The sequence below is a fragment of the Monopterus albus genome, unplaced genomic scaffold (genome assembly GCF_001952655.1).
Source record: "Monopterus albus unplaced genomic scaffold, M_albus_1.0 scaffold150.1, whole genome shotgun sequence".
Classification (NCBI taxonomy): Eukaryota; Metazoa; Chordata; class Actinopteri; order Synbranchiformes; family Synbranchidae; genus Monopterus; species Monopterus albus.
Window position 1 is genome coordinate 215,377 of NW_018128030.1, and position 12,637 is coordinate 228,013.

Sequence of the window (12,637 nt, forward strand, 5' to 3'; positions counted from 1 at the left end):
GAGGTTCGGCGGGGGGGGCCCAGCCAGCCATGCTCACCTTCCGCACCGGCAAAGGTCAGTGACGCGTGAAAACACTCCAACACAGTTACAGTAACCGCTGGTAGCAGTGTGCCTTCGATTCCTGAGTGCATTAGGCTGCTTCGAGTTTCTTGTCATATTCCTGGGAATAACGGACCGCTGGAAGACCCCGCTTTTCTCCATTTTTTTCCAACACAGCTACAAGAGAGAGGAACATTTTCAGCTGCTTAAAACATCAACAGAAAATGTCAGGTTTTGGTGTCAGCTCCTCTGAGTTAAAGAGCATCTGGTCATTTCTGGACTCAGCATTTTGCACTGACATTCAACAGACTTCAGGAAATAATTTATCAGGGCGGAAGTACAGACATGCATCCCTTTCTCCATCGATAGTGGTCCAAGCAAAATGAAGTAGTTCAGCTACTGTGGACTGAAAAAGGTCAATGCTTGAAGTAGCAGCAGATGACGAGACAAGCTTGAAAATCTAAAATGACCACACTTCATCATTAAATAACTTCTGGATGACTAACATTTAATCTGTCTGCCTTCTACTGAGGAGATGTATAATCCCTTGACATAACTACTCACATTGTCCAGCTACAAACCTAGAGCCATTCAGTGTTGGGAAGGTTATTTTCGAAATATAAGAGGTAACAGATTACTAGTTACCCTGTTGATGTATTACTGTCGAAACATGCGGCTCACTGAACTTCACCAAGCAAAACCATTTCTGATTTCAGAAGGAAAATACTGTGAATTTCCAGCACTGTTTTTTTTCTAATCCAATTTAAAAGCAACATTCAAAATGAACGCACGCAAATGAATGGAGCATATCTAGATGTAGAGACAGCTGCTTGTTAGCCATGGTGTTACTTGTAACAAAGACCTGTATTGTCTGGAAACATGCCAAAAGAAAACATTCTGGCACGTTTTTAATTTAGTTTAGTTACTCCCCAACACTGGGGCCATTATAGTGGTCAGTATCATAGTCATAATGATGACTGTAAGTGAGGTTGGTGTGTTTTTACGACGAATAAAAATGAGAACTGCAGATGTTCCAAAATAATACTTGACAATAATGCTTCACCACAGCAGGGTTGGCAAAACGTTCCCTAGTCAGAAATATGTAAAATACTACCACAAACCACAGATACTGTATTATTGTTGGTTCAAAATGGTCCTGAACCCAAAAATTGCCAACTGGTCTAAAACCAAGCTCTTAAGTCCAGATGTGGCTCTAAACAATGCCATCTCTAAAAGAAATATAAAAGTCCTCAGATTTTTCTTAATGTAAATTGAATTTATTCATTTAACTCTTTTGTTCTGTTTCTTGTTACACAATCCATATTTCAAAACCTTCTCCACCTTGCCAGAGATTCGGATGGAGAAATACTAAATCCAAATAACCTTTATTTGCCTAAACAATCAAATGTATAGTACAGAATTATACAAATTATCCTTTGTGTGTAACTGGAGAATAAAAATGATTTATCAGATCATTAAAATATCCAGACATAATGATGACATATCCTCAGTGGTGGCTATGGACCTGTTTAAATATAAAAATCTCTAAATAATTGTTCTTATAGGTTTAATTACAGATCGGTTTAATAAACCCACTGTGACATTTCATATGTCTGTTTGTGAAAAGCAGCTACACTGTTATGTTGTGTCCTGAAACCCTCCCTGATAAAACCAGAACAGCTCTGGAAACCAGGGGGAAATGTTAGATTTAAGAGCCAACATCCAGAGCCAGTCCAGGTTCTTTTGGTGGAACCGATAGCACTGAAGACCTGTTCGGCCTGGTTCTCTTACATCCAACTCTTTTTTTTCCTTTCTCAGAGAAGAGCACCTCCTCCATCAAGAATCCATCCAAGCCTCCTGTCATCTCAATGCCCCCCAAAGCTCCAGAAGACAAAACTCCCAACACACACTTTGGAGTCGTCATACATGACAGAGGTAGGTGGAGACACGACTGACTGCTGCAGCTGCAGGACTGTGTGCACATGATGACCGTGGGATGTTTCTGATGACGTTCTGGGACTTTCTGTTGTGTAGATAGTTACAGTGGAGTTTGTGACCAGAGTGTGTAGAGTAGGTCTCAGAGCTAAATGTTTAAATGTGGTCTGCTTTGTTTCTTTGTGCCTTGAGCACAAACAGTGAAACTATAGTTGACACCCTGTAATAACCCTCTGGATGAAGGATGCTGTAAGCAGAAAGCAGCGAGACTGGACATGGCTATCTCTCTCTGTGTGTGTGTGTGTGTGTGTGTGTGTGTGTGTTACAGGCAGGCCTACTTTGCTGAAACTCATATTACCTTTTCACTAACCCTCATGTCTCTCTCTCTCTCTCTCTCTTACTCTCTACTGCCCTCTCTGTGGCTAAGAGCCCAGGCAGTAAGTACACATTACTCCACAACATGTCACTTTACTATGACGTTTCCTTTTTCTCTCACTCCACATTTACATGATTCTAGATGCAGCGGTAACAGAGTTCCTAGTTCTTATCGTGCTGTGTGTTTTTCATTGGATTCACAGAAGTCTGTACCACTCAAAGTTTATTCCATTTTTATTTTTGTCCCAGTACCCGAAGCCCCCGATCGCCCGACCATCTCCATGGCAACTGAAAGTTCAGTGTATGTCACCTGGATCCCAAGAGCCAATGGTGGCTCTCCCATCGCAGCTTTCCGTGTCGAGTACAGACGCGGCCGCAGCGCAGAGTGGATTGTGGCTGCAGACAATATTTCTCCACTCAAACTGTCTGTGGAAGTTCGCAGTCTGGAGCCTGGTGAGATTTCACATAGTTCAGACCTAGAGCTAAGTAATAAGGCTAAAATTAGTCAGACAGCACAGTTGGGTGTCAGCTTAGATGGATTTATTGATAGACAACAAATGATAATGTTCATTAACTGCTCAGCATCATTGTCACACTCATTGTTTCCCTTCCTCAGGTTCCACTTACAAGTTTCGTGTCGTAGCCATGAACATGTACGGCGAGAGTCCTCACAGCGTTCCCTCAAAACCGTACCAGGTGCCACAAGCCAGTCCACGAATGGCAGATCGTCCTGTGGTTGGACCTCACATCTCCTCCACAGATGCCATCAGCGATACACAGATCATGCTGCGCTGGACTGTGAGTACACGACAGAGGCGCATCATGCATAAGACAAGTGGAGAAAAAATGTTATAAAGTTGATAAGTTGGTTTTTGTGGCTGTGTATGTGGTCTTACTTTTGCACTTTTGGCCACCTTTCAGTATTAATAACAATTTTTCACAGGTAGCATTACTAAACAGGAGCTCAACAGAGCAATAACAGGATATACACAGGTTTTAAACAGTTGAATCTAGAAGTGAAAACAAAAGCAAACCCAAACTGCCTCTGTACAGATTTCACCATACTTCTTGTAGTTGTGCATGCACAGTTTTTCTGTGCAGTGAGAGATTATTGACAGAATTTGTGGTGCATTTGTCACTTTTACTTTCAAATGTAGTGGTTGATCAAGTCTATGTCTCACGTCCTCCTTTTGGAGACTCGAGCCAGTATTAAGTGTCCAGTTTGCAGCTCTGGAGTAGAAGTAGGAAGTAGCATGAAGTGGAAAGTACAAGTACCTTAGAATTAAGTACAGAACCTCACTAACCTTTTGCCCACTGCCTCAGGTCAGCCAGTGGCAGAATGATTTGGTAAATGGTCGGTGTAATGTCTCATCCAGCTGGCTCACCTGTGCTTGAGCTGCTGGTGACTCCCCAACAGCAAAGATCCAATCAGACCTTTAACTGAGTAGCTGTGCTGATTAGAGCTCTCCTCTGACAGAGATTAAGAGCCCCGTCTGTCACTGTTTTGATTCTGCACTCTTCAAAGCTCTTTCTCCTCCTCCCTGAAGTTTAAGCTGCAGATGGATGCAGATAGTTCCCCACATTTACTTACCCTCAGACAGTCTCATTATTTCCCGAAGAGCGCAATTACAATCTTGCTTTGCAGTCTTGTACATCTGCTGATAACATGGCCCGCAATTAGCTGCTAGAAAATTTCCTCTTTGTGTAGTAATTACACCAGATTGCTCTAGTCTAACATAATCCTTTTTCCATCCCTATCCAGTACAGTCCCTCAAGTAACAACAACACCCCCATCCAAGGTTTCTATATTTACTACCGACCCACAGACAGCGACAATGACAGCGACTACAAAAGGGATGTGGTCGAAGGTAAGGGGAAATGCAGATTTTAATGTTTGTGTATTTTGGGGTGTTTGTTGACAGCCTCATACTGCCCTCATGCTGTGCACATAAACTGGGAATTCCGGGGGGGGGGAAGCATATTCAGTGTCAGGAGTTGGGTGTAGTGAAGAGGGGCTTTCCTGCTGTATGATTTGGAGAGATTGCTGTCCCCAGGCAGAGCAGGGCTTTCTGAAATCTGCTTTTAATAAACGGTTGCCAACTAAAGGGGTCAGAGCTGAAATATGAGCCAGGACAGAGGGGAGGGGCTCAGGTTGTTGGGTGGAATGCAAACAGTGAAGCCTGCTACACGAAGGGAAGGAGGACGTCCTCTCACTCTGCCCAACTCTTTACTATCTGAGCATTCCTTTCCATGGACTCTTCTCTATCAGGGACAAATGTCTATAGGGTACTGTTGTGGTGATTTGAAGGTGAGAGGGTGTAAATACATCTGGTTTAAAAATGGGGAAGTGTTTTAGATGTCTAGGTTATATGAATCAGTTTAGCATTTAAATGACCAGCTGTGAAAGAAGTACTAATAAATACTGTTTACTCAAGTAAAAGTAGCAGTACAGCACTGTAAACATACTCTGTTAAAAGTAAAAGTGCTAGATTAAAAATGTTACTTAATAAAAGTACAGAAGTATTGGCACCAAAATATACTTAAAGTACAAGTAAAAGTAGTCATTATGCACAATGGGACATTTTACAGAGATGTATATCACACTATTTGATGAACTATTGGTTTTATCACGTTAATGATGGAGCTAGTAAAGGCAGAGCTAATTAAAATACCTCGTCTTGTAATTCAAATTACTGCCGGGTAACCTGTGAATTTCCCACTAGGGATCAGTTGACTCTTATGATTATACCACATTGTGTGTGGTTAATTTGATTCTGAAAGGTAACTAGTAGCTGAAGTTATCCAATAAATGCATTTTTGCCTCTAAAATATTGTGAAGTCAAAGTATGCAGCAGCAGAAAATAAAAATCTAATTATTTCCTTGCTGACAAAACAGTGATGTGTAATCTAGTCATCTCAAAACATTTTTGAAAAGCCCAGCGTTAAACCCACTTTGTAAAGTTTTTATTTTATTTTGGCATCTCCAGCATCAGAAAGACACTGTGGCAGACACAAGACATTTTTTCGACTCATTTTTCTACAGAAACATATGAATTGACACTAATTTGAATATTTTTTTTGCCTGCAAATCAAACATATAAACCCATTTTTCCATGTACATACTTTTGTTTGTTCATTTACAGATGAAATTATAATGTCAAAGTCGCTGTATAAGAACCTCACATACTGACAAACCACTCTGACCAAATCTGTGACTGAGCACAAACTAGGACGCAAGATTAAGCTTCATCTGTTAAAATCTACCTTGGGGCAGAGGTCGTACACGTGGAGTGATTTATTGTAATTCATATTAAACAAAACGCATCAGGATCAGCAGCTTATTTCAGCCTCATTTGTTGGAAATGTGGCGTTTCCATGTTGGAGATTGTCGTCTCATCTGTGATTCCAGAGTAGTGTGATTGTGTGAGGTAGTGCAGCAATGGAGTGTGTGTGTGTGTGTGTGTGTGTGTGTGTGTGTGTAAAGTGGGAATACTGGGTCTAGAGTAAAGCAACTGTCTGGGCCCTAGTGGGACTGACGGAGTAAGAGAGAGGAGTTGGGGGGGGTGGGGGGCTGAATGAGAGAGAGAGAGCATGAAAGAACATGACCTCTGAAAGTGTGAGACATAAAGAGAAGGAGGGAAATACTGATTGTTTACACAGGCAGCTTAAGTCAACACTGACTTGTAGAGGAAGTGGTTTCTTACCTTTTTCTCCTTTCTTTTCCTCCGTTGTGTCTCCTGCCTTCTCAGGTGTAAAACACTGGCACATGATTGGGCATCTCCAGCCTGAGACCTCCTACGATATCAAGATGCAGTGCTTTAATGACGGAGGAGAGAGTGAATACAGCAACGTCATGATCTGCGAGACCAAAGGTAAGAAAACGCAGACTGTGCTGCACAGGAGATGACTCACACTTCAACCACACCTCCACTGTGTCCACGTCCAGGCATGTTTCTGCATAGACTGCAACTTCAGTGACGGATATGTTTGCCATAATTACACAACATAAATGGACTGAGCTGGGACCAACAACAGTAGCTTGTATTTTGGTACTATGCTGTGTTTCCTTGTTGCTGGTTGGTTAAAAGCTGTTCCTCACATCTCCTCCTCTTCCTCCCCCATTTCTGCTGCAGCACGTCAGTCACCGGGGTCGCCCAGTCAGCACCCTGTCACCCCACCTGGCACCCACGCCCAGGAGTCGCCCAGCTCTACTGGAGGACTGCTGTACCTGATTGTAGGCTGTGTTTTGGGAGTGATGGTGCTCATCCTGCTTGCTTTTATCGCCATGTGTCTGTGGCGAAATCGCCAACATAACAACATGCACAGTGAGTTTTAGATAGATTAAACCTAAAACTATTATTAAAAAGTGTGATTGTGAGATTTGGATAATGTGTTTTAAAACCAACCATCATATTCAATATGCTGTGCTCGTTACAGTTTGTAGCATAGTTCTTTCTAAAATAAGTATGTAGGACCCGCAAAGAGTTTACTCCATGAATCTGTTTCGTATTTAAAGATAGTTGCCCCCAAGACACTTTGTGCAGCATATTCCAAGTGTTGTATGGATCCCACAGTGTTTAAGCAAAACTGCTGCCATTGCTGGATGGACTCTTCACCAGACCTGTTGGAGCAGTAAATAGTTTGGGTTTTGTAGCTTTAAGATGTGGAGAGAAAGCTAAGATTGAGCCACAGGTGCTTAGATTCTGTGATGATTCACTGGAATTCATCAACATCACAAGTGAGCAGCTGCTTTTTATTGGTTGTTATTTTTGTAAAGTACTGTATTAAAAAATAATCAGATTTTTGAAAAGTAAAAACTAAACTGGTGTCTACCTCTGTTTTAACAGTTCTGCCTCTTCATCACCTCCATTGCCTCTCTCTCTTTGCTGTAGAGTATGACCCTCCTGGGTACCTGTGCCAGCCAGCGGAGATGAGCGGCCATGTTCTGGAGTACACCACGCTGCCCGGCACCAGCCACATCAATGGGAGCATCCACGGGGGCTACGGACACGGTGGCCCCATGTTATCCCAAGGGTGCCATCACCACCACCACAAACTCACCAATGGCTTGGCGCTGCTCAACGGCTCCGGTGGCCCGTTCTCACCTGGCCTCCCACATGGCCACGATGGCACCCTGCCCCACAGCACGCGGGACTGCGAGCACTCACACCCTCACCACCACCTTAACGTGAGTACCACCATGGAGCACTAGAGACAGGATGCCTTCTCATAGCACTAACCATGCTGGACAGGTGAAATAAAGTAAATAAACTGTGGCATTTTACATTGGCACGTAGAAATTCAGTTGAGTTTAGTTCAATCTAGTGTTTGTGTTGTCTTGTCAGGGTGGAGGCATGTACACAGCTCTTCCCCAAACAGAGTCCTCTGACTGCATGAGCTGTCAGAACCTCTGCAACAACAACAGGTAAGACAAGATATTTTCATTTATGATAGATTTTGTTTGATATCTTTTTTTTTTTTTAAATCTTTTAAGACAGTGGGAAATTTATTGGCATCATTTTGACAAATAAAATTGGTTGTAGATAGAAAATTAAATTTGTAGTTTGATGTTCAAACCAGAGCTTGTGGTTGTGTGGGAACAAAATCAGGGTGAAACTGTTTTTTAAAAAGCTTGTATTTTGGTCAAAATTAGGAAAAAGTCCCTTTCAGACATGCAGTCCTTTCTAATAATCTGACAGCATCTGAATGTGTCAGCTGCATGTTTCATGAGCACCCTTTTCACTTTTCCATAAAAGTTGCGACACAGTCTTACTAGGTTGGACCAGTAACATTTACATGTCACTTTCAACGTGGCACAAGTCCCAACTGCATGGAGACTCATTGATGGGTAGGCACACACAAGGTTACGATGATCTCACACTTAGATGGCGTGCATGCCGTAGCTCTCTCCGTCACAGTCGTGCATATGGAGGTGTCACTTTAACAGACACATTGTTACATATCCCATGTCTGAAAAGAACCGAACTGAAAAGGATGAATGTTACAGATATCACAGAGAATAACTGCCCTGAGAAAATTAAACATTGCTTATATTTCATAAAACGCAGCAGACTGTCCTACTTTCTTTGTGACCTGTACCAGCCCCAAACACACTCACACACACTTGTCCTCCTGTTAGTCCTGTTTATGTACCTAAGGAGTCTCCTGCTTCACAGTTTACCCTGTGTGAACCCAGCCAGCAGACTTAATGAGCCCTGTGTTTATTTACCTCCGGCTGCTAGAAAAAGAGGGGGTGTGGTCACCATCCAATCAGGTACTGATAGGGGGAGGCTGGGTTCATGGAGTCATGGTGAAGCTTGATGAGTTTGAGAACTTCACCTGAGATCAAAACCACAATGGGGCACAATTATTTTGAGGTAGTGAGATTGACCTTTAAGCTCTAGTTCAAATGTTGAAAATGCTTTTTGCAGCTGTGAGAGTGTGCTTCAGTTGTTTAGAGCTTTCATTATACTGTACACTGTTAGGAATATTAATGCAAGGGTTTTCTGTATCTGGTGGAAAACCCACAGATACTTTATCTGCAGAGAGGAAGAGCCTGAGCGACGTGAAGCATCGCTGAGAGCTGTGAGTGGGTGAGCACTCAGCACTGCACAGCCACCTTATAAACTAATCTCACTTTTCTTTCCATCTCCCTTGGTCTCTGAGCAGATGTTACAACAAGGCCAACGGCACTTTCTCCAGCGGCACTCTGTCTCTAATGCATCATGTGGCACCATGCCAGCAGGACGGGCTGGAGATGGTGCCTCTGGGCCAGGTTTCCTCACAGTGCCACGGCCCTGACAGCCAGATGCACTCTGGTGACCAGGAGGCCGATGGAGGGCACCGGCCAGACGAGCACAAGGGATCCTCGCCCTCGCAGCATCCCTGCTGTCTGGTCGGGAATAATGAAAACTGTCCAGCAGACAATACTGGTGAGACACACTTTTATATCAAATGCCCACAAAATCTTTCCAAGGATTTTGTCCTTTTTTCTCCTCTCCACTTTATCTTTTCTCTCTTCTGTTCTCTCTTCTCTGCTACACAGCACCAGTAAATAATAAAAACAGCATTAGATTCTGCCTGCATCCGCCCTTATGTTGTGAAAGAGAGAATTACAATTGCCACAGAAAATTTCTCACTGCCTTTTTTTTTCATCCTAGTTATGCATTTGAACTTCCTATTTGTGTGAGAAAATATATAGTTACAGATGATTTGTTGGATAGTTTTTGAATTGAAACATTGTGTGGTTATAGATTAATAACCTTGAGAATAGACTCAGACTCCAGTCAAAACATTTGCCTCCAGACACTCATGGTTCAGCACCATTGTGCACTCTGACAGTTTTCATGTCCATACCAATGCCCATGTTGTATTCAGGCAAACTATGCAGCATCACCACAAATTGCACTGTGGGTCTCTGCAGAATCCCTGCTTGTCCTTTTTAATAAGAAGTATAAGCCAGAGGCTCTGCTGTCTCTCTCCATGCAGCCGAGGAGGAGCTAGAGTGCTTGGACACAGAGGGGCCTGTGGTGTGCTGGGAGAGTCTTGGCCTGCCAGACTTGGACTGTGACGAAAAGCCTGGGTGGATCTCCAATAGCAGCCTGGCAGGAGAGCTGATCCAGCCCGGCCCACAGGAGGTCTGAGTTCAACCCACACACAAACACTCTTCTGCAGTGTGGAGGGTTTAGAGAAGCAGTTGTGGAAATGTCACAGAGAAAGGACAGCGATGGGATTGTCAGAGACACTGTGCTATGAGGACAAGGACACTATTGGGGGACTGTGCTGAGACGAGCGATGTGGGGAAAAGAGCGACTGGGAGCAAAGCCAGAAGGAGAGAATCGTAGAGAGAAAAGGGAGCATTGCTCAAAGACAATCTATATCCCACTGGAGGGAAGGCTCTCGTAAAAGATCAAAAACTCTTTAAATGACTTATTTATTTTTTGTAGTAGTAAAATATTATTTCATATGAATGTATCTGTTCTAAAGAAAAAAGTTTGTATTTTATATTATTTAAGGCTTTTGAATGAGAAATACTTTTTATTTTTTTGTTGTTTTGTCCCTCGGTGTTCCACTGCAGTGTGGAGATTAGCAATTGTCTGTGTAAAGTTTTGTAATAATATAAAGAGAAGATATGGAAGAGTAAACAACAACCTATTTTCAGTTTCTTTCCTCCCCTCGTCCATGTCTGATGCTCGATGAATGACTTGCCAGAGTGAAGCTCCCAGCCTCGATGCAAACCCATCGATATTTGTGGCAGACCTTTGATGTGGCTCTGTGTCGGGCTGTTCCGCTGCACTGACCCCTGAACAGGGTGAACACTCCCTTCACTGTTCACATTAAGGCTTCTGCTCCTTGCTTCAGTGAATCCTTGATAGCTCATCATTTTACACAAAATGCTGTGCTTGATGTGAGAGCACTGTTGACCTACTGGCCCCAATCTGTTGGAGATGAGGAGGAGTTACATTAAAACCGGATTGTTAAGTATGTGCAGCGCTCTCATACAAATATTTAAATGTTGAAACTGCTCTTCTGTTAAAAGCAGAATCCTTTTTCATCCTTTTGAATAATTAGGTCACATGGATGAACTATACCTGGTGTCAGGTGCAAATCTCCTGCCACAGGAAGAACTACAACTAAAGATCTTCTTTGAAAACATGTCATCAAGAGCAGTAAATGCTCCATTCATAGAAAATTTTGTCCTCTCATCAATGTGGTATTCCTTTAAAACTCCCCAAAGTCATTTTTACTTACCTCTTATGGTATATAGTAATGCATGTAGTTTTCATTGGCTGGGTTGCAGGCACAAATCTCAGAATATGAAAACCATGATATATGAAACTAAACCTACACATTACCTGTGACATGCCTGCAGCGTAGATTCAATGCAGAACCATAAATCAAGCTTAAGTGGGGAAATATGTCGTTGTGACTTGGGTGAGGTGGCCCCTCAATTCCATTCGGTTTTATTTGTATAGTGCCACTTTACAACAACAATCATCTCAAGGCACTTTACATAGTAAGGTATTACACTGAACAACCAAACAAATCCCCCTCGAGCAACACTTGGTGACAGCAAGGAGGAAAAACTCCCTCTGACGGAAGAAACCTCCGACAGACCCCGGATCTTGGTGGGCGGCCTTCTGCCTCGACCGGTTGGGGTGAGTGGATAGAGGAGAGAGAGAGAGAAGAAAAGCATCAGGACACGAGAAACGAACCAACACTGGGCAGGTTGATGTGGTCGGTGACTGCTCATCAGAAACATAGCACTATGGAGCCAGGGCTACCTATAGAAAAGTACAGGGTGAGCGAGAGGACACACTACGAGACAGAGGCAATCATAAACTGGAAAAGTTGGTAAAAATGACCATGTGTCCCAGTTTAAAGACATTTACTGATGACTGAGTTAGCACTTGGATCATGCAGAGCTGTCTGTTGTTCATATTTCACTGTAAAGTGCAAAATGGACATTGGTATGTTAGAAATAGTCGTCTGCATGAGATGGTCCAGACAGTGAAAGTACAACAGGTAACTCATTCCCAAAGCAGTTGTAATATACTCGCCTCCGGTTTCTGGTTTGCCAAACCCATTTTCAAAAGGCCGTTGGTTTTAAAATAAACTCCATGGTGTGCTGGCTGATTGGACCTGATGGCATTGAAGCGGGCAGATGAGAAGGCTGGCTGTGCTTCACTGAGGATGACTGCGGTGCAGGCTTTCATTGCCTGGTGCCTGTCTGCCTGTGTTTGTGCCAGAGTCGGCTGCCAGTCCTCAGGCCCTGGCTCGCCTGGCATCTCTCCTCCCCCTGATGGCATATGGGATATTCCTGGCACACGGATTTAGTCGCCTGCTGCTGAGGCGTGGCACAGCCTCTTCCGGCTCTTATTTTTAGTCTTGATGGAGGCTGTTGTGCTGTTGAGGTTGGTGGCATTTGCCCAGTTGACTTAAACACTTCTTTTCCTGGAATTGTTTCCTTTAGTGTCTCAGCCCTGAAGCTCTCAACTCGTTTGGATGCACAATGATTAAGAAAATGTTTGTTTTGGGGAGATGAATTCAAAACAAAGTGGCTCAAGGCTCAGAATGATGGAAAAAAACTCACTGTCTTGCTAAATTTTCTTTCAACAATTTCCAAGTTGTGGCTTATTTGAGTATCTATTACGATTCTCTTGCTGCTGTTAGGAAGAAAAAGGAAAGAAACAGTGGAAGAGAAATGGTCCAGGGAGGGAGAGGGGATGCTGACAGATGCAGGCTGGGCTGATGAGGAGAAGATAAGGGTAGGGTTGTCTTTAAATGA

General features: G+C 43.2%; 1 protein-coding gene across 1 annotated transcript in view; it reads left to right on the top strand.

Moving 5' to 3' along the window:
* The window catches only part of cdon (cell adhesion associated, oncogene regulated), a 30,929-nt gene extending 20,091 nt beyond the window's left edge, over window positions 1-10,838 (top strand). The window contains exons 9-19 of the mRNA XM_020614758.1: window positions 4-54; window positions 1,858-1,974; window positions 2,599-2,802; window positions 2,966-3,147; window positions 4,112-4,217; window positions 6,099-6,221; window positions 6,483-6,674; window positions 7,242-7,537; window positions 7,695-7,774; window positions 9,019-9,281; window positions 9,838-10,838. Of these exons, the coding sequence (XP_020470414.1) occupies window positions 4-54; window positions 1,858-1,974; window positions 2,599-2,802; window positions 2,966-3,147; window positions 4,112-4,217; window positions 6,099-6,221; window positions 6,483-6,674; window positions 7,242-7,537; window positions 7,695-7,774; window positions 9,019-9,281; window positions 9,838-9,992 (1,769 nt within the window). The 3' untranslated portion in view covers window positions 9,993-10,838. The remainder of the gene's footprint in view (window positions 1-3; window positions 55-1,857; window positions 1,975-2,598; window positions 2,803-2,965; window positions 3,148-4,111; window positions 4,218-6,098; window positions 6,222-6,482; window positions 6,675-7,241; window positions 7,538-7,694; window positions 7,775-9,018; window positions 9,282-9,837) is intronic.
* The last annotated feature ends 1,799 nt before the right edge of the window (window positions 10,839-12,637 follow it).